At 40.5% G+C, this 17,294-nt stretch overlaps 2 protein-coding genes across 3 annotated transcripts; both read left to right on the top strand.

Moving 5' to 3' along the window:
• The first annotated feature begins 663 nt into the window (after positions 1 to 663).
• syt15 (synaptotagmin XV) lies at positions 664 to 11,538 on the top strand. 2 transcript variants are annotated; one of them, XM_010772354.1, is made up of 8 exons: positions 664 to 705; positions 6,468 to 6,655; positions 6,908 to 7,059; positions 7,618 to 7,910; positions 9,550 to 9,717; positions 10,488 to 10,596; positions 10,968 to 11,150; positions 11,254 to 11,538. In XM_010772354.1, the coding sequence occupies exons 2-8, from the start codon at positions 6,522 to 6,524 to the stop codon at positions 11,391 to 11,393; spliced, it is 1,179 nt and encodes a 392-aa protein (XP_010770656.1). In that variant the 5' UTR covers positions 664 to 705; positions 6,468 to 6,521; the 3' UTR covers positions 11,394 to 11,538. The 2 variants fall into 2 exon arrangements, with proteins under 2 accessions (XP_010770656.1, XP_010770654.1); XM_010772352.1 differs by lacking the exon at positions 664 to 705 and adding an exon at positions 6,297 to 6,383 and having other exon boundaries at positions 6,463 to 6,655.
• A 712-nt stretch (positions 11,539 to 12,250) lies between these two features.
• Positions 12,251 to 15,217, top strand: nat9 (N-acetyltransferase 9). Its single transcript, XM_010772351.1, has 6 exons — positions 12,251 to 12,439; positions 12,888 to 12,997; positions 13,197 to 13,337; positions 13,491 to 13,550; positions 14,287 to 14,381; positions 14,468 to 15,217. The coding sequence occupies exons 1-6, from the start codon at positions 12,363 to 12,365 to the stop codon at positions 14,615 to 14,617; spliced, it is 633 nt and encodes a 210-aa protein (XP_010770653.1). The 5' UTR covers positions 12,251 to 12,362; the 3' UTR covers positions 14,618 to 15,217.
• The last annotated feature ends 2,077 nt before the right edge of the window (positions 15,218 to 17,294 follow it).

Here is a 17,294-nt window from a genome sequence, read left to right as displayed (position 1 = left end):
TTTTTTTCATCAAAATGTGATTGTAGTTCGTTGTCCTCCTTACCACGGTACTTAGGAGACGTCATTTGTGTCTGAATAACATTTTGTTCATGAGTTATTGATCCGTGAAATCCGAATCTCCCAATATTGTTCCAACTTTACTGAACTAAGCCAGAAGACCGTCTAATTTCGTAGACCGCTCGGTTTGCTGCTCCTTCACTTTATTTTTATATTTATATACATTTATTTTGGACGAAAACTTAGCGTGAGGAAAGGCATGTGTGGCGTGAGATATGGGTTAATTGCGTGACTCTCAATCTCAATGCGTGAGTGTTGGCAGCCCTGCTATATACTCTTAGTGTTAGTTTCGTGTGATATAGCGTCATTTAATGCATATCAAAGTCACACAATTTTAAAGAAGAATAAATAAGTGTATCCCAAAGAATAACATGTTTGTTTTATTTTTAGCTAATATATTCTTATCACGTGTTTTAAAAAGCCTTACTGATATTGGTGACTGCCCAAAAGCTCCAGTGTTGATCGGCATACAGATGCTCGTATAGTCCGCTTATACAACATAGAAACATCATTTTAATCCTCTTTTTAATCAGTTTCTAAGTATATTTACAGTTTTTTTGTGGATTGTTTAAAGTGACAGCAACAGAGACCCTAATGTCCACTCGACACACATCTGTGAAAATATGAGGACTGCAGTGGAAGCCACTAGTGAGTTGAGTTTTTTTTTTCTGTGGTGAATGAGAGAGAATGTGCCCGCTCATCTGAATGGCAACGCCTGAATGGTCAAACCTCACCACTGTGGTTCACCAAGTTTACACACAACTGAATTATGTGTATTTTTTTCCACTGTGAATGGGCTGATAGTGTGGGAAGAGAGCGAGGGAGAGTTATTGGGGTTTTTGAGTTGGTGTTTATTCACAAACAACAAACATATTTCAGCTGAGTCACCTCCTGTGGAATTATATGTGTAAATATTTGAGTGTAAATTTGTTTACCCAGCAAAAACTGCAAAAACTAAAGTGCACAAAGCGAACTATTGACAGAAGTATAGGCTTTTTACTGGAGTACATAATCATTGTCAGTATTGACAAAAAACAAATTCTGTGTGAGGCTCAAGTAAACTTCAGAAGTATAGTTATGATAATATTAAGTTTACTTTTTACTTTCTAAAAACAACAAATGTCTACTTAAAGGTGAATCCTTACTACTGAACCTTGATTTATGTTTCATTCAAGCATATTTTATTAGAATATTAACTGTAGATGAAACAAAATTGATTAAATGTATCTGAAAAACAAGCATAGCGAGAGCTCCTCCCAATGCAACATGGTCTCACTAAATATACTACCAATTACATTTTGGGAGAAACATTTTCAGTCAAAAGTACCTTTTAAAAGAGGTACATCCATATCTTTATTGGCATAACAGTATTTTAAGCAGAATAATAGTACTGCATAAACATAGCCAAGTAGTGTTGTTGCGCTTTTGCTATTTGTACATCAAACCATAATGTGTTTAAAATTGCCACTGTGGCTCTTGGGAAAATACATTGACCTCAAAATGTAATTACAATGCAGTTTAACTGGAAACATGATCAAGTTAATTGAGCTGAGCTTCATGTAGAGTTTATTAGTAGAGCTCTGCAAATTCAGGACCGGATCAGCCATGATTTATCCATAGTCAATAATAAGTCTGGTCTCCAGGCTCAGTCATCTTCATTCCTGGAGCTTCCACACCATCCAGGCCTCCTCAGTGACCTCTTCTTACCGCTCCCATGCAAGGTTGATTTTGGATGTCTGCTGCCTTCATCTCCGTAAACCTCATCATCTTCTATTGCATAAGGTGCCTCAGCTCTGCTTAATCTACGACCAGCTTCTAATCTTCCCTCCTTTTGGCCTCTCCCTTCCCCCTCAACTTCACTCCATCCTTCGTCTGCCTCTCCCATCCCTGTAAAAGTTGAGGTAATAATCGTCACAGGCGGAGGATGTTCTGGGGCAAAGACCTTCACCACATTCGATAGGAGGGGAGGCATCGGTGCTTTTTTCTTCTTCGAGCCGAGTTTCGGAAATCTGGGGCTGTTCTGGATTTCCAGGTGTTTCCGTATGGCTGTGCTGAGCTCTTGCGGATCCACCGACGCTCCGTGAACATCCCATGTCATCCCGTCCTCGTCCCACTGCACCTGCTTCATGCTCCCCCTCCTTCCAAACTGGTCCCTTTCCACTCCCTGGAAGATCTTCATCTTTAGACACGACCTCCTCCTCTCATGGTGGTGCAATGACGATGTTGAGTTAACATCCCACGTCGGGTCGTCTCCTTGCCTCTCCTCCTGCTCCTCACCCTCTCTGCTGTTGACTGGGAACATGCTGGAAGTCGGGGAGACCAGGTTGGAGTTGGACCCCACTAAAGTCTTCAGGTTCAGTCTTGATCCGGGCGGTGAACCCAGAAAGGAGTGGGAGCCCATGTTGGAGGTGTCCCTTTTGAGGCCCCACAAGGAGCCGTAAGGAGAGACCGTCTGCACCGCTGCGTCTACCAACTCGCTCTGTGTCGTCATTGTCCCTTCCTCCCTGAACTCCGGAGCCTTTTTGATGCTCTCTCTGTTCAAGTTGCACCTGCAGCAGTCGCCCAATAGAGAGTCGCTCAAGGAAGAAACCAGGGGTGACGTCCAACCCCGGCTTTGTCTCTGTTGCCATGGCAGCTCAAGATGGCTGACTGACGCTCCTCTTTCTGATTCCTGTCCGTCTGCTGGTGAATTAGGCGTCTGGTAGCCTAACATTTTCCCTGGGCTCATCACTTCTCCACCCCGTGAAAACTGTGAGCCTCCAGGACTGTACAGCTCTTCTATAACGCCATCGTCAAGGCCTTCAGGATCTGCTGACGCACCTAACCCTGCTAGGCTAACAGATGATGGTATCGGGGATGGGAATATAAAAGAAAGCGAGTTATTCTCCAGGAAGCCCTCATCCTCCGTGTTAGTGGGCTGCAGGAGATTGGGGGAGTGGGATGGGGAGTGGGATGGGGAGTGGGTTGGGGAGTGGGTTGGGGAGTGAGATGGGGAGTGGGTTGGGGAGTGGGATGGGGATGGGGAGTGGGATGGGGAGTGGGATGGCAAGGGTGACGCGGTCAGAGCACGCATTGGTGACTGAAGTGGGGATGGCGAGGGCACATGTAAGTCTACCTGATGCTGTGGGCTCAGCGTAAGTGTTGAAGAAGAAGAAGTTAAGACATCTTCAGTTGCCTCTAGCGGCGACATGAATGGAGAGTAAGTGGTCATATTGGAAAAGGGAGAGCAAGGGGTTTCCTGGGTTAGACTCGAAGGGCGTGAGGTCCCATCTTTCCACACAATCGTATCTGGAGTGCTGCTGCGACTGTGTGTGCTGGTGCTGCTCTCACTCCAGCGATGCATGTTGGCGATCCAGCGCTCGCTGAGGGCGGGGGGGCTTTTGTGCATGTCCGTGTTGGCGGAGTTGATGTGCTGCCACATGCGAGGGTGCAGCTTCTGCAGTGTCACAGAGTTCTGCTCAAGGTGTGTGTTGGTGCTGGAGCTGCGTCTCAGGTCCATACCGATCCAGGCTGGGTCACGCATGTGCGGCGGTGCCGTCGCCATGACCACATCCATGGAGCTCTTAGAGAGGGATAAAATGCCCGCATGATCATCTCCGTCCTCTGACACCATACCGTTCGCTCCACTGGAGTAGGAGACCGACTGACTGACTGAAGACCAGACCGGCTGGTAGTTTTCAGACACAGGGTGCCCGGGCCTCGCCATGGCAACACCACAAACCTGCGAATAAAGACATATCTTAGTGTTTAATTGATCTTTCTCCATAGACCTTCCATACCATTTGGGTTTATGGTAGCGGAGGTCTCTTTAGCTGTTTTCGAATAAATAGAAAGAGTTGGAGGAAAGTATATGAGGGTGAAGATGCCGGTTGTAGATGCATGTTACATGTTAAAACATATTCCAGTTTGGGATCAATAAAGTACCTCTTATCTTTATCTTATGTTGTAGAAGCATGTTTTGACGAGGCTTATTGAGCCTAAGATATGATGACCTGATTCTTGTTATGGTATACTCAGCTGTGATTGGCTAGTAGGTGGATTTTGTTCCCGCTGAACAGATTAAGGCTAACTTCCCCAAATGTTCCAGTCTGTATGCTAAACTAAGATAATGCGAGTGGTATCAATCTTCCTATCTCTGCAAGAAAGCACATAAAATATATATGTCAAAATGTCAAATGCAACTATTCCTTTCATCTTTAATAGCTTTCTGACTGAAACACACCCTGATCCCACTTAACACACTCACAAACACATGCACACAAACACACACACAAACAACCATACACCCACAGGCATGACCAGATTAGCCTAATAGGATTACACAGTCCAGATTATTTGATCATTCAAACAAATGTTGTTTGATCGAAACAGATTAAAAGAGCAGGAGGGATACAAAAAAGACAGTGACAATGAAGAGACAATAATAAATTGCAATTATGTAATAACCGCTCCAATAGCGTTTTCCCCCTTATTTACAGTTTCTGTTTATTTATGATTTAAAAATACACTTATACCAGCTCTTCATTCTCTCTCTTACTAAAACCAACACTTGTACTCTGTCTTATTTTGTAGCACAGAAACATATGAATCCATATTGAGTTTAAAATAGCTACCAAATCCTCCTCTGTCCTAATGTGACCCCCCAGTGTTTCCACCACACCTACTTGTAGTGTGTTCGCACTGGAAAAATAAAAAGCCAGTTAACCCACATATGTAGTTCAATATCAGAGAAATGACAACAAATATAATCTTACCTTTATGTTCACACCTTCTGTTCTGTTCCTCTTCCTTGCCACAGAGCAGGTTGTGCTAAATGGCGTCTTTCCTACCTCCCGTCATTCCTCCCACTTTTTTTCCAACTTTTCTAAGAATAATTCTCTAATTTACAGCCAACTTCAAAGCCTTAAATATTCTGACTAAGTCTTCTCTCACAAATGGACTTCATGTGAAGTTGTCTGCGATGTAACAATGAGAATATCTTTATCTGAATGTGTACATATACGTGTGTAAAGGAGAGAGGGCCATTACTCCACCTTTAGCTCTGAGGATTAGCTGTCATCGCATTAGCTGCTGTCCAATCTCTGAACAGATTGTGTGTGTGGGTGTGCGTGTGGCTAATGAGCATTTGATTCTCAGTTAAGATCAGATCAGTGTTAAGAGCTGTCATGTTGCATGTATACTATTTGGTTATTAACATATGTACTGTATCAAATTCCATGGCAATCCATGAAATGTGATACAGGTTGTGACACAGTTCAAACTTAAAACCATAAACATTAACCTCATAGCGATGCTGGAGAAAAAGTCAGTGGATAAAGGTAAGAGTAGGATTCATGGGTACTGTGGATGTCTGTCATTGCACTTTGCACTTTAAATTCTTAATCAGATATTTCAGTTTGGTTGGTGAAGTGTTGCACTCACTCCCTTGATGTTGCCAATGCCAGACCAAAACTGTGCTATTTTAGTAACTTAAAGTAATAACTTTGAAGATTTTGATCTAAATAAATGTTGGTCAAGTTGCTGTTTCTTGTGGAATCAGGTAACACAACAGTTATTGAACCTATGACCCAGTGGTGATAGTACTGCAATATGTAAATATTTGCATTAATACAAACTTAAGCATCATTCTTTCAAGGAAAAGTTTCAAAAACGGAACAAAAACTCCTGCTTCTGCAGCTATTACAACTAAAAGCATTCAACTAGCGTTGCAGGTTTACCTTAATTATGAACTGTCACAGGAAATGAAAAGTGTTTGACAATGAGCTTGACACTATAATTAATCAACAAAGGGTCTACAACAAGATGTAACATCTTCCCTCTTCTCATGGTTTCTCACAGAATGATGGAAAAACTACAATTATTGCCAAACGTCTTATTTTTAAACTACAACAGTTTGTTTCAAAAAATGTAATATTTGTTGATTAACCAGGAGTGAAATCTTAAGGATGTTACTTTAATTTCAAACTCTGTACACCATGTAATGCATTCTGTATGTCCGTCATTGTTATATTTGTAAAAATGATGGACTGATTAAGTTAATGAGAAAAGGCCAAACGACTCCCAAGAAAATAAAAATGCATTAGAGAATCTAAAAAACAACAGCATAGTTCAAATGATTGGCTTTAATGTGCACTTTTGGTAGCTTGTAAATCCTAAATGAGTGGTATGGTCCTTTAAAGGGGTGCCCCCGTGTAGCCACAGATAACAGCTTGCTGAGAACCATCCAGCTGTGTCATACTCTCTACACACTGCACACACTCTTCACTGCTAAAGAGACTAACATTAACAAGTGCTTCAGCTTCAAAACTTTAAAGCAATCATTGCAGGTAAGCTGTACACTGACTTAAAAGATATACTCTAGAAAATACTCTCGCTCTTATGACCTTTGTATACGTGGTTATTTAGACCAGGTGTTACTCGTGGCTGTTGGTCTGTCTGTGGGTCTCCTGCTGCTGCTGGGGCTGATGGTGTACTACCTGTGGAGGAGGAGGAAGAAGAAGAAGGGTCGGAGTCAGTACGAGGAGCTGCTCTCTACCACGCCGTCAGTACCAGCATGCACTGCTCCGGTTATCCTCGTGTCTAAGGAGTCCTGGACCAGGTCAGTAAAAAACATGAAAGGAGCAAGAAGGGCGCTTGAATTGAAAAATCTGCATTTGTTTTTGTCTATTTTCTGTCTATTGTTTTCAGTAGCTTCCATATCATGTGACCTTGCAACTCAACATCAATGCAGTTTTGTTTCACTCAACTGGATAAGTAGGACACAGCTCTTTGTGTAGTCTAGTCCACTTTTTAAACATTTTTGTGAATATTTGTATATTTGTGTGTTTGTTTGTGTGCGTGCCAATTAAAGGCCAAGTGAGATCCCTTTCACCTTGCCTCCTCGCTTCACGTCACAAAATCATGCTGATCCCAAAAATGAGGAGGAGAAAGAAGACAAAGAGGAGGAGATGAAGATGGAGGCGCAGAGGCCACTGGCCCATCGTGGGTCACTCTCAGTAAGGAGTAAGTCTTTACTGCCTCTGCATTGTTGACACTGGTTGTGTACAGTACTTTTGAGTTTTGGTGTGAAATAAAGTCATTTTTAAATTAAATTCAGGTATAATACAGGGACTAACTAATGCGGCCTATTAAGAGAAAATGACTTTCTACATGACACATAACACATCACTGGATTGAAGGGGATATTGGATTTTGGGGTGGGATAAAGGTATTTCAATTCAATTCAATAGCTTTATTAGAATAATTATAACCTTACTGACATACAGGATTGCCAAAGCTTTGTACAAGTGTGACATCTATACATAAGTATACATTTGAAATGTAATGTTAAGTTCATAAACATTTTTGAAGAAATGCAAGAATAATAGGTTTTTTTTACACGAAAAAAATATTTTAACATGAACTAGAAAATTCATTTAAATATAAATAAATCAAATATTATTTTACTACCAAAGACTATAAAAAAATAATTTAATAAAAAAACAATATATAAGGAAACTAAACTATCTCTTGTATAAGTTATTTGGACCCTACACACTCCCTAACATGCGTCTCCATCAGTGTGGTACCCGGTGGGCACGGTGCTGGCCGGTCTCTACTCTTCCCCCCCTCTGAACGAGGTGGTGGCCCCTCCTCCCGGCATGGCCACCCGCCTCTGCTTCTCCGTGGAGTACCGGCACAGCGCCGAGCAGCTCATGGTATCCTTGCTCCGCCTCGCCAACCTCCTTCCTCGTTTCCACGGCAACGTCACACTGGTTGAGATCCGGCTTCTCCCTGACGACCGGCGGCCCCGCCAGGCCAAGGCCCGAGGCACGGGGCCCGACCCCGAGTTCAACGACTGCTTCGTTTTCCAGGTGAAGGCGTGGAAGGCTCACCGAATATTTGATCATTTGTTTCACACACATAAAAATCCCACTATATAAATATGAAGTACATGTGAAGATGTGGAACAAACATGATGGCTTTTATCAGGGCCGGCCCTAGACTTATGGGGGCCCTAAGCGAGCTTTGGCTCACTACACACAACACGGAACCAACTTTTGTCTTATGATGTTAGCGTAAGCACACATATTGTATAAATAACCATGTAAACACCGTGGACCTATAGGGGGGTCTGGGGGCATGCTCCCCCGGGAAGATTTTTTTTTAAATATTTAAGTTAAAAGCATCAATCTGGTGCACTTTGAGAGCAAAATTAAGAGATCTATGGATACATCTCTCAATACCCATATGAAACAGAACTGTGAACAGATTTTTCTTTATGGATATTTTACAAATCACTTAAACTGTATTCTTGTTTTGTCATATAGTATTATTTCATAACTTTTTTTCATTTATTCTCTCTGGCTGTCCATCTCATAATGTTCACATAGAAACTAGCTGTCAATAGGAATATCATTCAGAAGAATTATAATTTCTTGCAAAAATCTGTCACAAAAAGAGGTTGCACATTTAAATTCAGGTGTTGTTATGGCAACGTCAGTGGCCAAACAGCCACATTTACTGCTGCAAATACGTTCAAACATGCTGTTGACACGCAGTGGCAACTATGCCACCATTTCAGATGACTTTTTCTCAGAAATACTGTCACATAACATCCATATATTTCAGGGCTAGGTTGATGCTTAGCTAAGCTAACTATGAAACACTTTAACTGACAGGACTCCGTAGAACAGTAAGTCAGCATTTCCCAGAGAGCTTTCTTTGAAATCACTAGGTAACGCTAAAAAACATTACATTTAAATGACAAAGTGTTTATTTAATATATCTGGCTAGCTATAGCTATAGCTACTTGCTAACGGTTTAGCTTACCCCTGCGATTCAAAGTAACGTCAACGTAGCTGTAATTTATGCTTTGCTTACATGTTCGCATAACTTGGAAGTTAACTGACATTTACAAACCATGGCTCAAGTGGTGGCTCTGGGGTTGTTGTGTGAGCCACCACTTGAGAATTGTCATCTTTTTTAAGAACAAATGTTCTTCTGTCCATCTTCAAAAACTCTGAGTCCGACTGACAGTTTATTTTAAACATTGTCACAGCTCACAGGATAGGTAACTGTCATCCAATAAGACAGATGTTTATTTCCATTCAACTCTCTGGTTGGTCTGGTGTCTTGCCTCGGTTGCATTCACTGAACAAGGGAAATTACAATCCTGCCATCCTCTCTAGTTTCATGATGAGGTTCAGGTAAAGCACAGTTAATGTATTACATTATTGACTCATAATACATGACTTTGAGAGTAGGCAATCTAGGCATATTAACAACATTAATTAAACATACTTATCACGGCGACGGTGTACTGAGATTTTTTTTTGTTTTTTGCTAGGGGGCCCCTTAGTGGCTGCGGGGCCCTAAGCGGCCGCTTATGTCGCTTAATGGGTCGGGCCAGCTCTGGCTTTTATAAATAAAACCCAGGAGAACATACAGAAGGCCAAATGTAAACACACAAAACCACCATTTCATTGTATGCTCTTATGTTTCCCTGCACAGGTTTCAGGTGTGTGTATGCCTCAGAGCACTCTGAGTGTGTGTGTGCTCAGTGTGGGGCAGGAGGGAAAACGCCATGCAGTGGGCAGGGTGCTGTTTCCTCTAGAGGGGGAGCTCGCTGGGGCCGGCAGGGTGCTCTGGAGGGACCTGGAGACAGAGGACGACACACAGGTACCAGGCTGTAACGTTTACTCAAGTGCTGTACTTGAGAACAAGTTTAATATGCTTGTCTATGAGTATTTCCATTGTATGTAACTTTATACTTCTTGCCAATTACATTTGACTGACAGCTTTAGTTACTTTTGAGATTACAATTTTTCATATCAGTCCACTGAAAACCATTTATATGTTGATGTGTTGAATTTGAATCTTTTGGATGAACTGAAGGAAAAGGTGTTCCTTTAAAAGTTGAGAAAACTCTTCTTAGAATTCCCCTATTTTTCAAAATCCACTTCTTCATGTCTTTTATACATTAATATGTGTCCTCTCTCTGTTAAGAGATTAGGAACATTTCAGGAAAAAAGACCCCCTCTCTTTTTGTCCTTATCCATCTATATAAAAACCTGTCTGAAAATGAGCTGATCAGATTTTGGCCATGTTGTGATGTCACAATGTTTTTTTGGTTGTGCAAGCATTAGCCAATAACAAACTGAGGGGGATTATGGGATGCTACAATGATCTGTCTGGTATTTCGAGCCAAACTTTTCACATTCATGATTCTTATATTTCTGAGACCTATAATATATTATTGAAAAATAGTATAATAGTGGACCTTTAAGCTTTAATAAACTTTGATGGAAAATGCTGGAGTTTTTCACGCTGTGGTTTGAGTACTTTTAATGAACATATCTTCCACCACTGCCAGGTAAACACATGAATAAATTGCTTACATGTGCACAGAATTGTTCCTGGAAGCTTATAATCTTTGTCTTCTCTGTCAGTGTTCAGAGCTGGGTGATGTGCAGATATCCCTCAGCTACAGTCCGTCTCTGCAGCGCCTCTCTGTGGTGGTTCCCAGGGCTCGAGGCCTGCAGCTGCTCACAGACGCAGGTACGAGGGGTTTCATGTAAGGGAAAATCATGGTTCTGACTCTGCAAACCAAACTCTATGGAAGCTCACAGTCATACAAGAGGAAAAAAGAAGACCCCCCCCCATTATAATGACAAATGTTCTCGAAATAATGACTTAGTTGCTCAGAATAATGACTACTATTATTGAGTGATAATAAGTCAATACTTCACTTAAAATAAAGAAATCTATTCATTTTTAGATATTATGTTGATAGTAAGTTAACATATAAAAAACACTCCTCATTTTTCTTCTGATATTATGTCAGTCTTTTGAGATACTCAGTCATTATTTGGGGAATATTAGTAGTCTGAAGTCTGTCAATGGAGTCACATCGCCTGTGTGCTTCCCAGGTGTGTGTGTCCAGGTGAGTTTACAGATACACACTCAGGTGGTGAAGATGAAGCGCAGCTGTGTGGCGAATAGCAAAAACGACCCCTGTTTCGACCACAGGACGACGTTTAAACTGCGCTCGCAGCACCTGGACGAGGCCTGCCTGAGATTTGAGCTGCAGCAGCCGAACCCCGTCCTCTCAGGTGAAAGGGTTAACATAATGTGCATGCTATCTGCTGCATTAGCTTCAGTATCAGGTCAGTGTGTATTCACCCTGGCTCTGCTCCGTCTTCCTTGCTCCCACAGAGCCTCCTGCCCTGCTGGGAGTGCTGGTGTTGGGTCCCTTCATGTACGCTAAGGGCCCGCAGCTGCAGCACTGGATGGACATGGTCAACACACCGCAGGAGCCGGTCCAACTGTGGCACAAACTGAGAAGGGCCACTTAGTACACATATCACACACACATCATGCGTATATTTAGGATTGTCAAAATAAAATTCTTTGCCTGCCTAAGTTTAATAAAGGAACACGTTCTCTCGATTTCAATATTTTTGCAACTGCTGATTAAGAACCTTGCAACTTTACAAGGCATGTAGGTGGAATAAAGCGACCAGAGCGACTATCTTGTCTTTTCTGTCATCCTTTGGGTTGATATTTTATAAACTGAACGATAACTTAATAAAAGTTATTTGTATTATTACTGTGCAGACAAAATAAGTTTAATTCTTTAAAACATCTGAACCAGATATTTTTCTAAAGATATAAAGTTAGCAAAATCAATCAAATTCAGGTAAATTATGCTTGATACTTGAATAAGCTTTGAGAAAACTAACAGCCTACATCACATATTTTAAAAGGTTTTCTTTTCTTTTGTTACATAAAGTGTTGGCAGCAAATTCCTTAAAACAGGAGCCTCAAATTGTTTCTAATAAGGGGAAATATGAAGGGTCTATTTTAAGTTTGTTATGCAAATACGTCTTCTTTTTTTTGTATCAACTTAGATTTGTTAGAACATTGTTTCAACTTGAATTAACTGAATGTATTTGAAAAGTGGCCTTATTAACAGATGAATACTACTGTGTAATATATGTTTAGATATATATTTCAGAATTACAATATAAGCATGAATTTGCTTAGGGCCAATTAAAAATGGACAATCGGCCGCAGTTGTCCCCCAGGCCGTAGTTCATGCCGTAGTTGGACAGCCTGAGCTTTATGAATGAAAGCTGAACTCGGTACTTCCGGATGTCGTCCAGCAGGTGGCGACCTCCTCCAATGAATGAGTGTGCGCAGCCGCAGTTTTGGGTTTGAACCGGAAGTAAATGAGTCGCTGAAATCATGGGCCTGATGCGCTGATGCTGAGCTAAACGTTATTTTATCAGTCATATCGGTGGTTCATATCCTGTTATAACAACATGAAGATAAATGAAAACACGTTACTGGAGGGAAAACAAGTCGTGTTGGTTCCTTACAACGCAGAGCACGTGCCCAGGTATTACTAACAGATGCTGTCTCTGTTATCTTTATTATTACATTCAGTCTGTATCTTTTATTCTCATTTCTGCGCTTTTGTGTTTGCATTTTTCTCAGCTCATGTCTCCTTAGTGTTTCTATTATTACCTTTACATTTGGCCGTTTTTTCTTTTGTGTTAAATCAATTGCAGATGGTACATTTCCTTTTAAGAGTCTGAAATGAAATTATTTAGTGTATGTGAAAGTAATTTACTTAAGTATTCCCCTATGCGATTTTATATTTCTACTTCTATTATACTAGACTTTGGAAATACTGTTACTCTTTATATGACATGTTACGTTTTAGACCATAATTATAAAATGTAAATTAATCAATTATAATATTTACTGATGGACAAAGAGACTCAGCAGAATATCAAGTAATTCAAGTAAAGCCTTATTCTGCATGTTATGTCTGTCTGTTTCAGGTACCATGAGTGGATGAAGTCTCCTGAGCTGCAGCAGCTGACCGCATCAGAGCCGCTCAACCTGGAGCAGGAGTACGAGATGCAGCAGAGCTGGAGGGAAGATGATGACAGTAAGGGCTCGTCTTCCTGCAGGGTGCACTCAGAAAACACTTTCATCCGTTAAAAATGCTGCAAAGCGCCATATTTATGAGTTAACTTAAATCAAATATCTTAAAATTAGATCTTGAATTGATGCACATGTACTATTTCCACATTTTGGTTAAAAGAAAACCGGCTTGAATTGAAATGTTTTCACTTAAATCTTTTCAGAGTGCACGTTCATCATCTTGGACAAGCAGCGGTGGGCAGACGGCAACGCAGGGGAGGAGCAGTGCATGGTGGGAGATGTGAACATCTTTCTGACGGACCCCACAGACCCGTCCCTGGCTGAGCTGGAGGTCATGGTAGCAGGTGAAGCGTGGCGTCTTATCTAAAAGCAAAGGCTTTCCAAACACCTACAATCATGTTTTTTTTTCATTCTAACCATTTCCCTCATTTATGTCAACACTAAAGTCGTTGTATTCTGAATTCTATGGTACTTATGAAGTTCTTTGGTTACAACAGAGCCAAGTCACAGAGGCAAGGGCATCGGGAAAGAGGTGACGCGCATGATGATGAGCTACGGTGAGCATCTTATACAGTCTTTCAGGGAGGGAAAATAAATAAACATGTGCTGTTACTTAAAGCTCAGAGACAGTAACAGGTTAAAGCCACTGTGTACAATTAGAGGATTCCTTATAGGGTGCAACTTCGGTGCACCCTTTCCCCCATGGTAACGGTAACTAACTCTCAATCATTTACAAATATTGGAAAAAAAGAGAATTGATGTACAATATATTTCCAATTCCCACGATTGTTACCAATACATTGTGGAAGAAATATGTGCCCAACATGCTTTGTATGTATCGAACTTCTTGCATTTTCATAACCTTGTGGAGTTTTGGGGTGATTTTTGAGAATAAAATATGCCTTTCAAAGTGTTAGATTGTCATGTTTCTTTGATTCTCAGGTAGTGTAATCTGCTACGACCATCATCACAGCTCCTGTCTTCACTGAAAATGAGATACAGTTAAATCACTTGCAACAAACTGATTAGGACAAAACATCATCTTGTATGAGGTTTATGAAAGCTTCACATTAACCTTCAAATGAATCGTCAGATATTTTCTTTTTCCCTAGAAATATTCTATTAAAATTCCAACACACAGTGGCTTTGACATAGTTTGAGCTGGAAAGAAAATATTTCCGCTATAGCTTTCTGTCTATAATTCCTTCCTGACTCCCTTGAGACTTAATCCAGCATCTTGGAGTAAACTGCTTACAGATTGTGATTAACAGTTGTCATCTTGTCTTCCACCAGGAGTCACTAAACTCGGTGTCAAACAGTTTGAAGTGAAAATTGGTCTGGACAACCAAGTCAGCATCGCCATGTTCAAGAAACTCCACTTCCAGGAGGTAATGAAACCTTAAAGTCATTGTGTGTGATTGCTCCAGAATAATTTAGTAAGTGAATCCACCCATCGTCTTCCTGTCTGCCGCAGGTGTCGGTGTCTAAGGTGTTCAAGGAGATGACCCTGGAGATAAGGGTGGACGACTTGGTCCGGGCAAAGCTGCTTCACGACACGGCCCACATGAAGGAGAGAGACTACGGACAGACCTGCAGGAACAGACAGGAGCTGGTTTCCAAGTGAAGAGCTGAGCTGCCGTCACGTCCCACACAACACTTCCAGCTTCAAAGATTATCATTCTGAAATGTGGTGCGTGCTTGGACATTTACACACATCTGTAGAGACGAGAAGCACATTTGATAGTGAGGAGGTACTGGTTGTTTATGTTAGTATTTTATGTTGGGATGTATTACTAATATATTTCCCACCACTTCATTTCAGAGGGGAACATTGTACTTTTTCCTTCATATCTGACAGCTGGGGTTACTAGTAACACAATGGTATGTTGACACAACAACATGTTATTTAATCTGCTGCTAGAAAAAAAAAAGTGTACTTTTGGCAATATTTTGTGTATTGCAGATCCATTTTTTAATCCAACATAAGTTACATTTCACGTATTTTAAAACATTGTTCAGGATCTCTGAAAACGTACTTCCCACTGTTTCGCTCTCCCTTTTTTTCTTATTATATCTTCACCTTATTTCATTTTCCATTTTATTCTCTCTTATTTGAAGACATTGAACTCTCCTCCTGTTTTTACTACTCTATTACTGATTTTTTCATGCATATGAGATGACATTTAACTGCAAAGACTTGAGTAAAACATCTGTAAAACTTTTACTTGTAGTGTTGTGTGTTTCTGTTTCGTGTTGCCCCTTTTTCCAAATGTATTCCACCTACGTAGACTAAACCAAATTAAAATAATATCACGTGTTACCAAGTGAGCTTTAAGGGTGCGGGAGGTGAATTGTGTTAAACTGATCCAGGCTGGCTGTTTCCTAGCCATAATCAGCAAGTTTTTGTTTTGAATCTTGATTAGTCATCCCTTTCCCTGAAACATTTGTGGGAGAGAGAGAAATGACATATCAATGATCGTCCGGTGGTTTTGAATATGTTTGTTTCTAGCGGAAGTTAATCATTTTATTGGGGTTGGTGTCCAATTAAATCTTCCACAATTGACAATAGAAAACTTCTAAATGTAGCTTTTACAAAGCATTAAGGATCCTAACATCAGTGGACTTGGAATGACATATAAGCAGGGTTAGGAGTAAACCTTTTAAGTGCATATTAAATGATGTGGTAAAGAGTGGCATTTTCCGGTGCACTACCAGTAAAGGCTTGACTGCAGTAAAACACATCTGTTGTACATTACTACAAACATATCGGTCTCTTCTTTCTCCTAATTGAAACATTAGTCTGCTATCTTACTTATAATTTTCTCGCTTTAAAACCAAAAGGCTGCTGGGTAAGATCAATTTCCAACAGCAGGAGCTTTATTGAACAGCTTTTATATCACACTAATGACCCAGAGTGTGTATTGACTTTCAAACCTCAGTGTGTTTTTCCTCCTGTTTCAGTTTTAACGTTTTAGACATTCATGAAGGTTTGGGAGGGCTATCTGGGATGTACGTTACAATAACCCGTAAACTAATCTGGGTACCACTTTACAACTACCCTTATAAAGGATTCATAAAGGGTTTATAATTAGGTTAGAATTACATTACATTTAGCTGATGCTTTTATCCAAAGCGACTTACAGTTAGTGCATTTGACCAGGAAGATACAAACTTGAAGAAAACAGAATTATATAAGTACATCAACTTTCATAGAGTTAAAACATTTCAAGTGCTACTCAACTGGCTTTAGATAAGCCAGTCCTTTATTAGTATATAAGTGCTCTGTTAGTAATTTTTTATTAGAATTAGGTTGTAACACTTTATTAATCATTAAGAACCATTTAGAAACCAGTTCTAACATAGTTTTCGTACTAACACAGGCGCACTATTTGGCAAGATGACTAAGCCTTATAGTGGCTACTCAACGAGAATCAACTCATTGAGCAACAGATATCAAGGATGCTAGCTGATGAAGAAGATGAAGTAAGCTAGGTAGCCAATATAAGGCTTAGCAGTACGGATAAAAGTGGGCTCACTATTTGGCAAGCAACCGGTCACAGTTGCCCTGTTTATCTCATGTCTTATAAAAGCTTATTAATTATTTATAAAGTGTTCACAACCTAATTAATAGATGAATTACAAACTATTGGTAAACCCTTTATAAGGGTAGTCTTATTGTAAAGTGGTTCCCTAATCTTGGTATCACAATATGAAAGTAATTTAACCAGATTACATTACTTTGGGAATAAATCATTAATCAAATGCAATGCCAAGAAGTCAAATCCAATCCTATATCCAATTCTATAGCACATTTAAACAGAGTTGAAGATACATCAACAACTGTATAAAAACATAGCATAAATACATAAAAACAGACAAGACATGAAACAAATGTAAAACACGAGACAATGAAACCAGATCAGAAGCCACCGACAGAAAAACTCTCCTACATGATGTAAAAACAATACAAAACACTAGTAAGTTAAAAGCCCAAATGTAAAAGCACAAGTGTCATACCTGGCCTGTAAAGGCCAGGGAAAAGGAGTGGGTTTTTAAACGAGTTTTTAAAAACAGGCAGAGTTGGAGCAAGTCTAACCTGGAGGGGTAATTCGTTCCATAACTTTGGAGCTGCAACAGCAAAGGCTCTGTCTCCTCGCTGCTTTAACTTTGATTTAGGGACGACCAGAAGGAGTCTGTCAGCAGACCTCAGTGACCGTGCGGGTGTGTATGGTTTTAAAAGATCTGCCAGGTACGGTGGGGCTAAACCGTTTAGGGCCTTGTATGCGAACAGTAATATTTTA

This window comes from Notothenia coriiceps, unplaced genomic scaffold, assembly GCF_000735185.1.
Source record: "Notothenia coriiceps isolate Sejong01 unplaced genomic scaffold, NC01 NC01_scaffold00011181, whole genome shotgun sequence".
Lineage (NCBI taxonomy): Eukaryota > Metazoa > Chordata > Actinopteri > Perciformes > Nototheniidae > Notothenia > Notothenia coriiceps.
The sequence above is the reverse complement of the archived record's forward strand: the minus strand, read 5'-3'. Positions and strand labels throughout refer to the sequence as shown.

Bases quoted from the DNA above. Each gene is read 5' to 3' on its own strand.
- syt15 (XM_010772354.1), top strand. From the start codon at position 6,522: ATGGTGTACTACCTGTGGAGGAGGAGGAAGAAGAAGAAGGGTCGGAGT. The intron at 7,060-7,617 runs GTAAGTCTTTAC...CGTCTCCATCAG, and splicing joins TGGGTCACTCTCAGTAAGGA to TGTGGTACCCGGTGGGCACG. The intron at 7,911-9,549 runs GTGAAGGCGTGG...TTCCCTGCACAG, and splicing joins ACGACTGCTTCGTTTTCCAG to GTTTCAGGTGTGTGTATGCC.
- nat9 (XM_010772351.1), top strand. From the start codon at position 12,363: ATGAAGATAAATGAAAACACGTTACTGGAGGGAAAACAAGTCGTGTTG. The intron at 13,338-13,490 runs GTGAAGCGTGGC...TGGTTACAACAG, and splicing joins GCTGGAGGTCATGGTAGCAG to AGCCAAGTCACAGAGGCAAG. The intron at 13,551-14,286 runs GTGAGCATCTTA...GTCTTCCACCAG, and splicing joins GCGCATGATGATGAGCTACG to GAGTCACTAAACTCGGTGTC.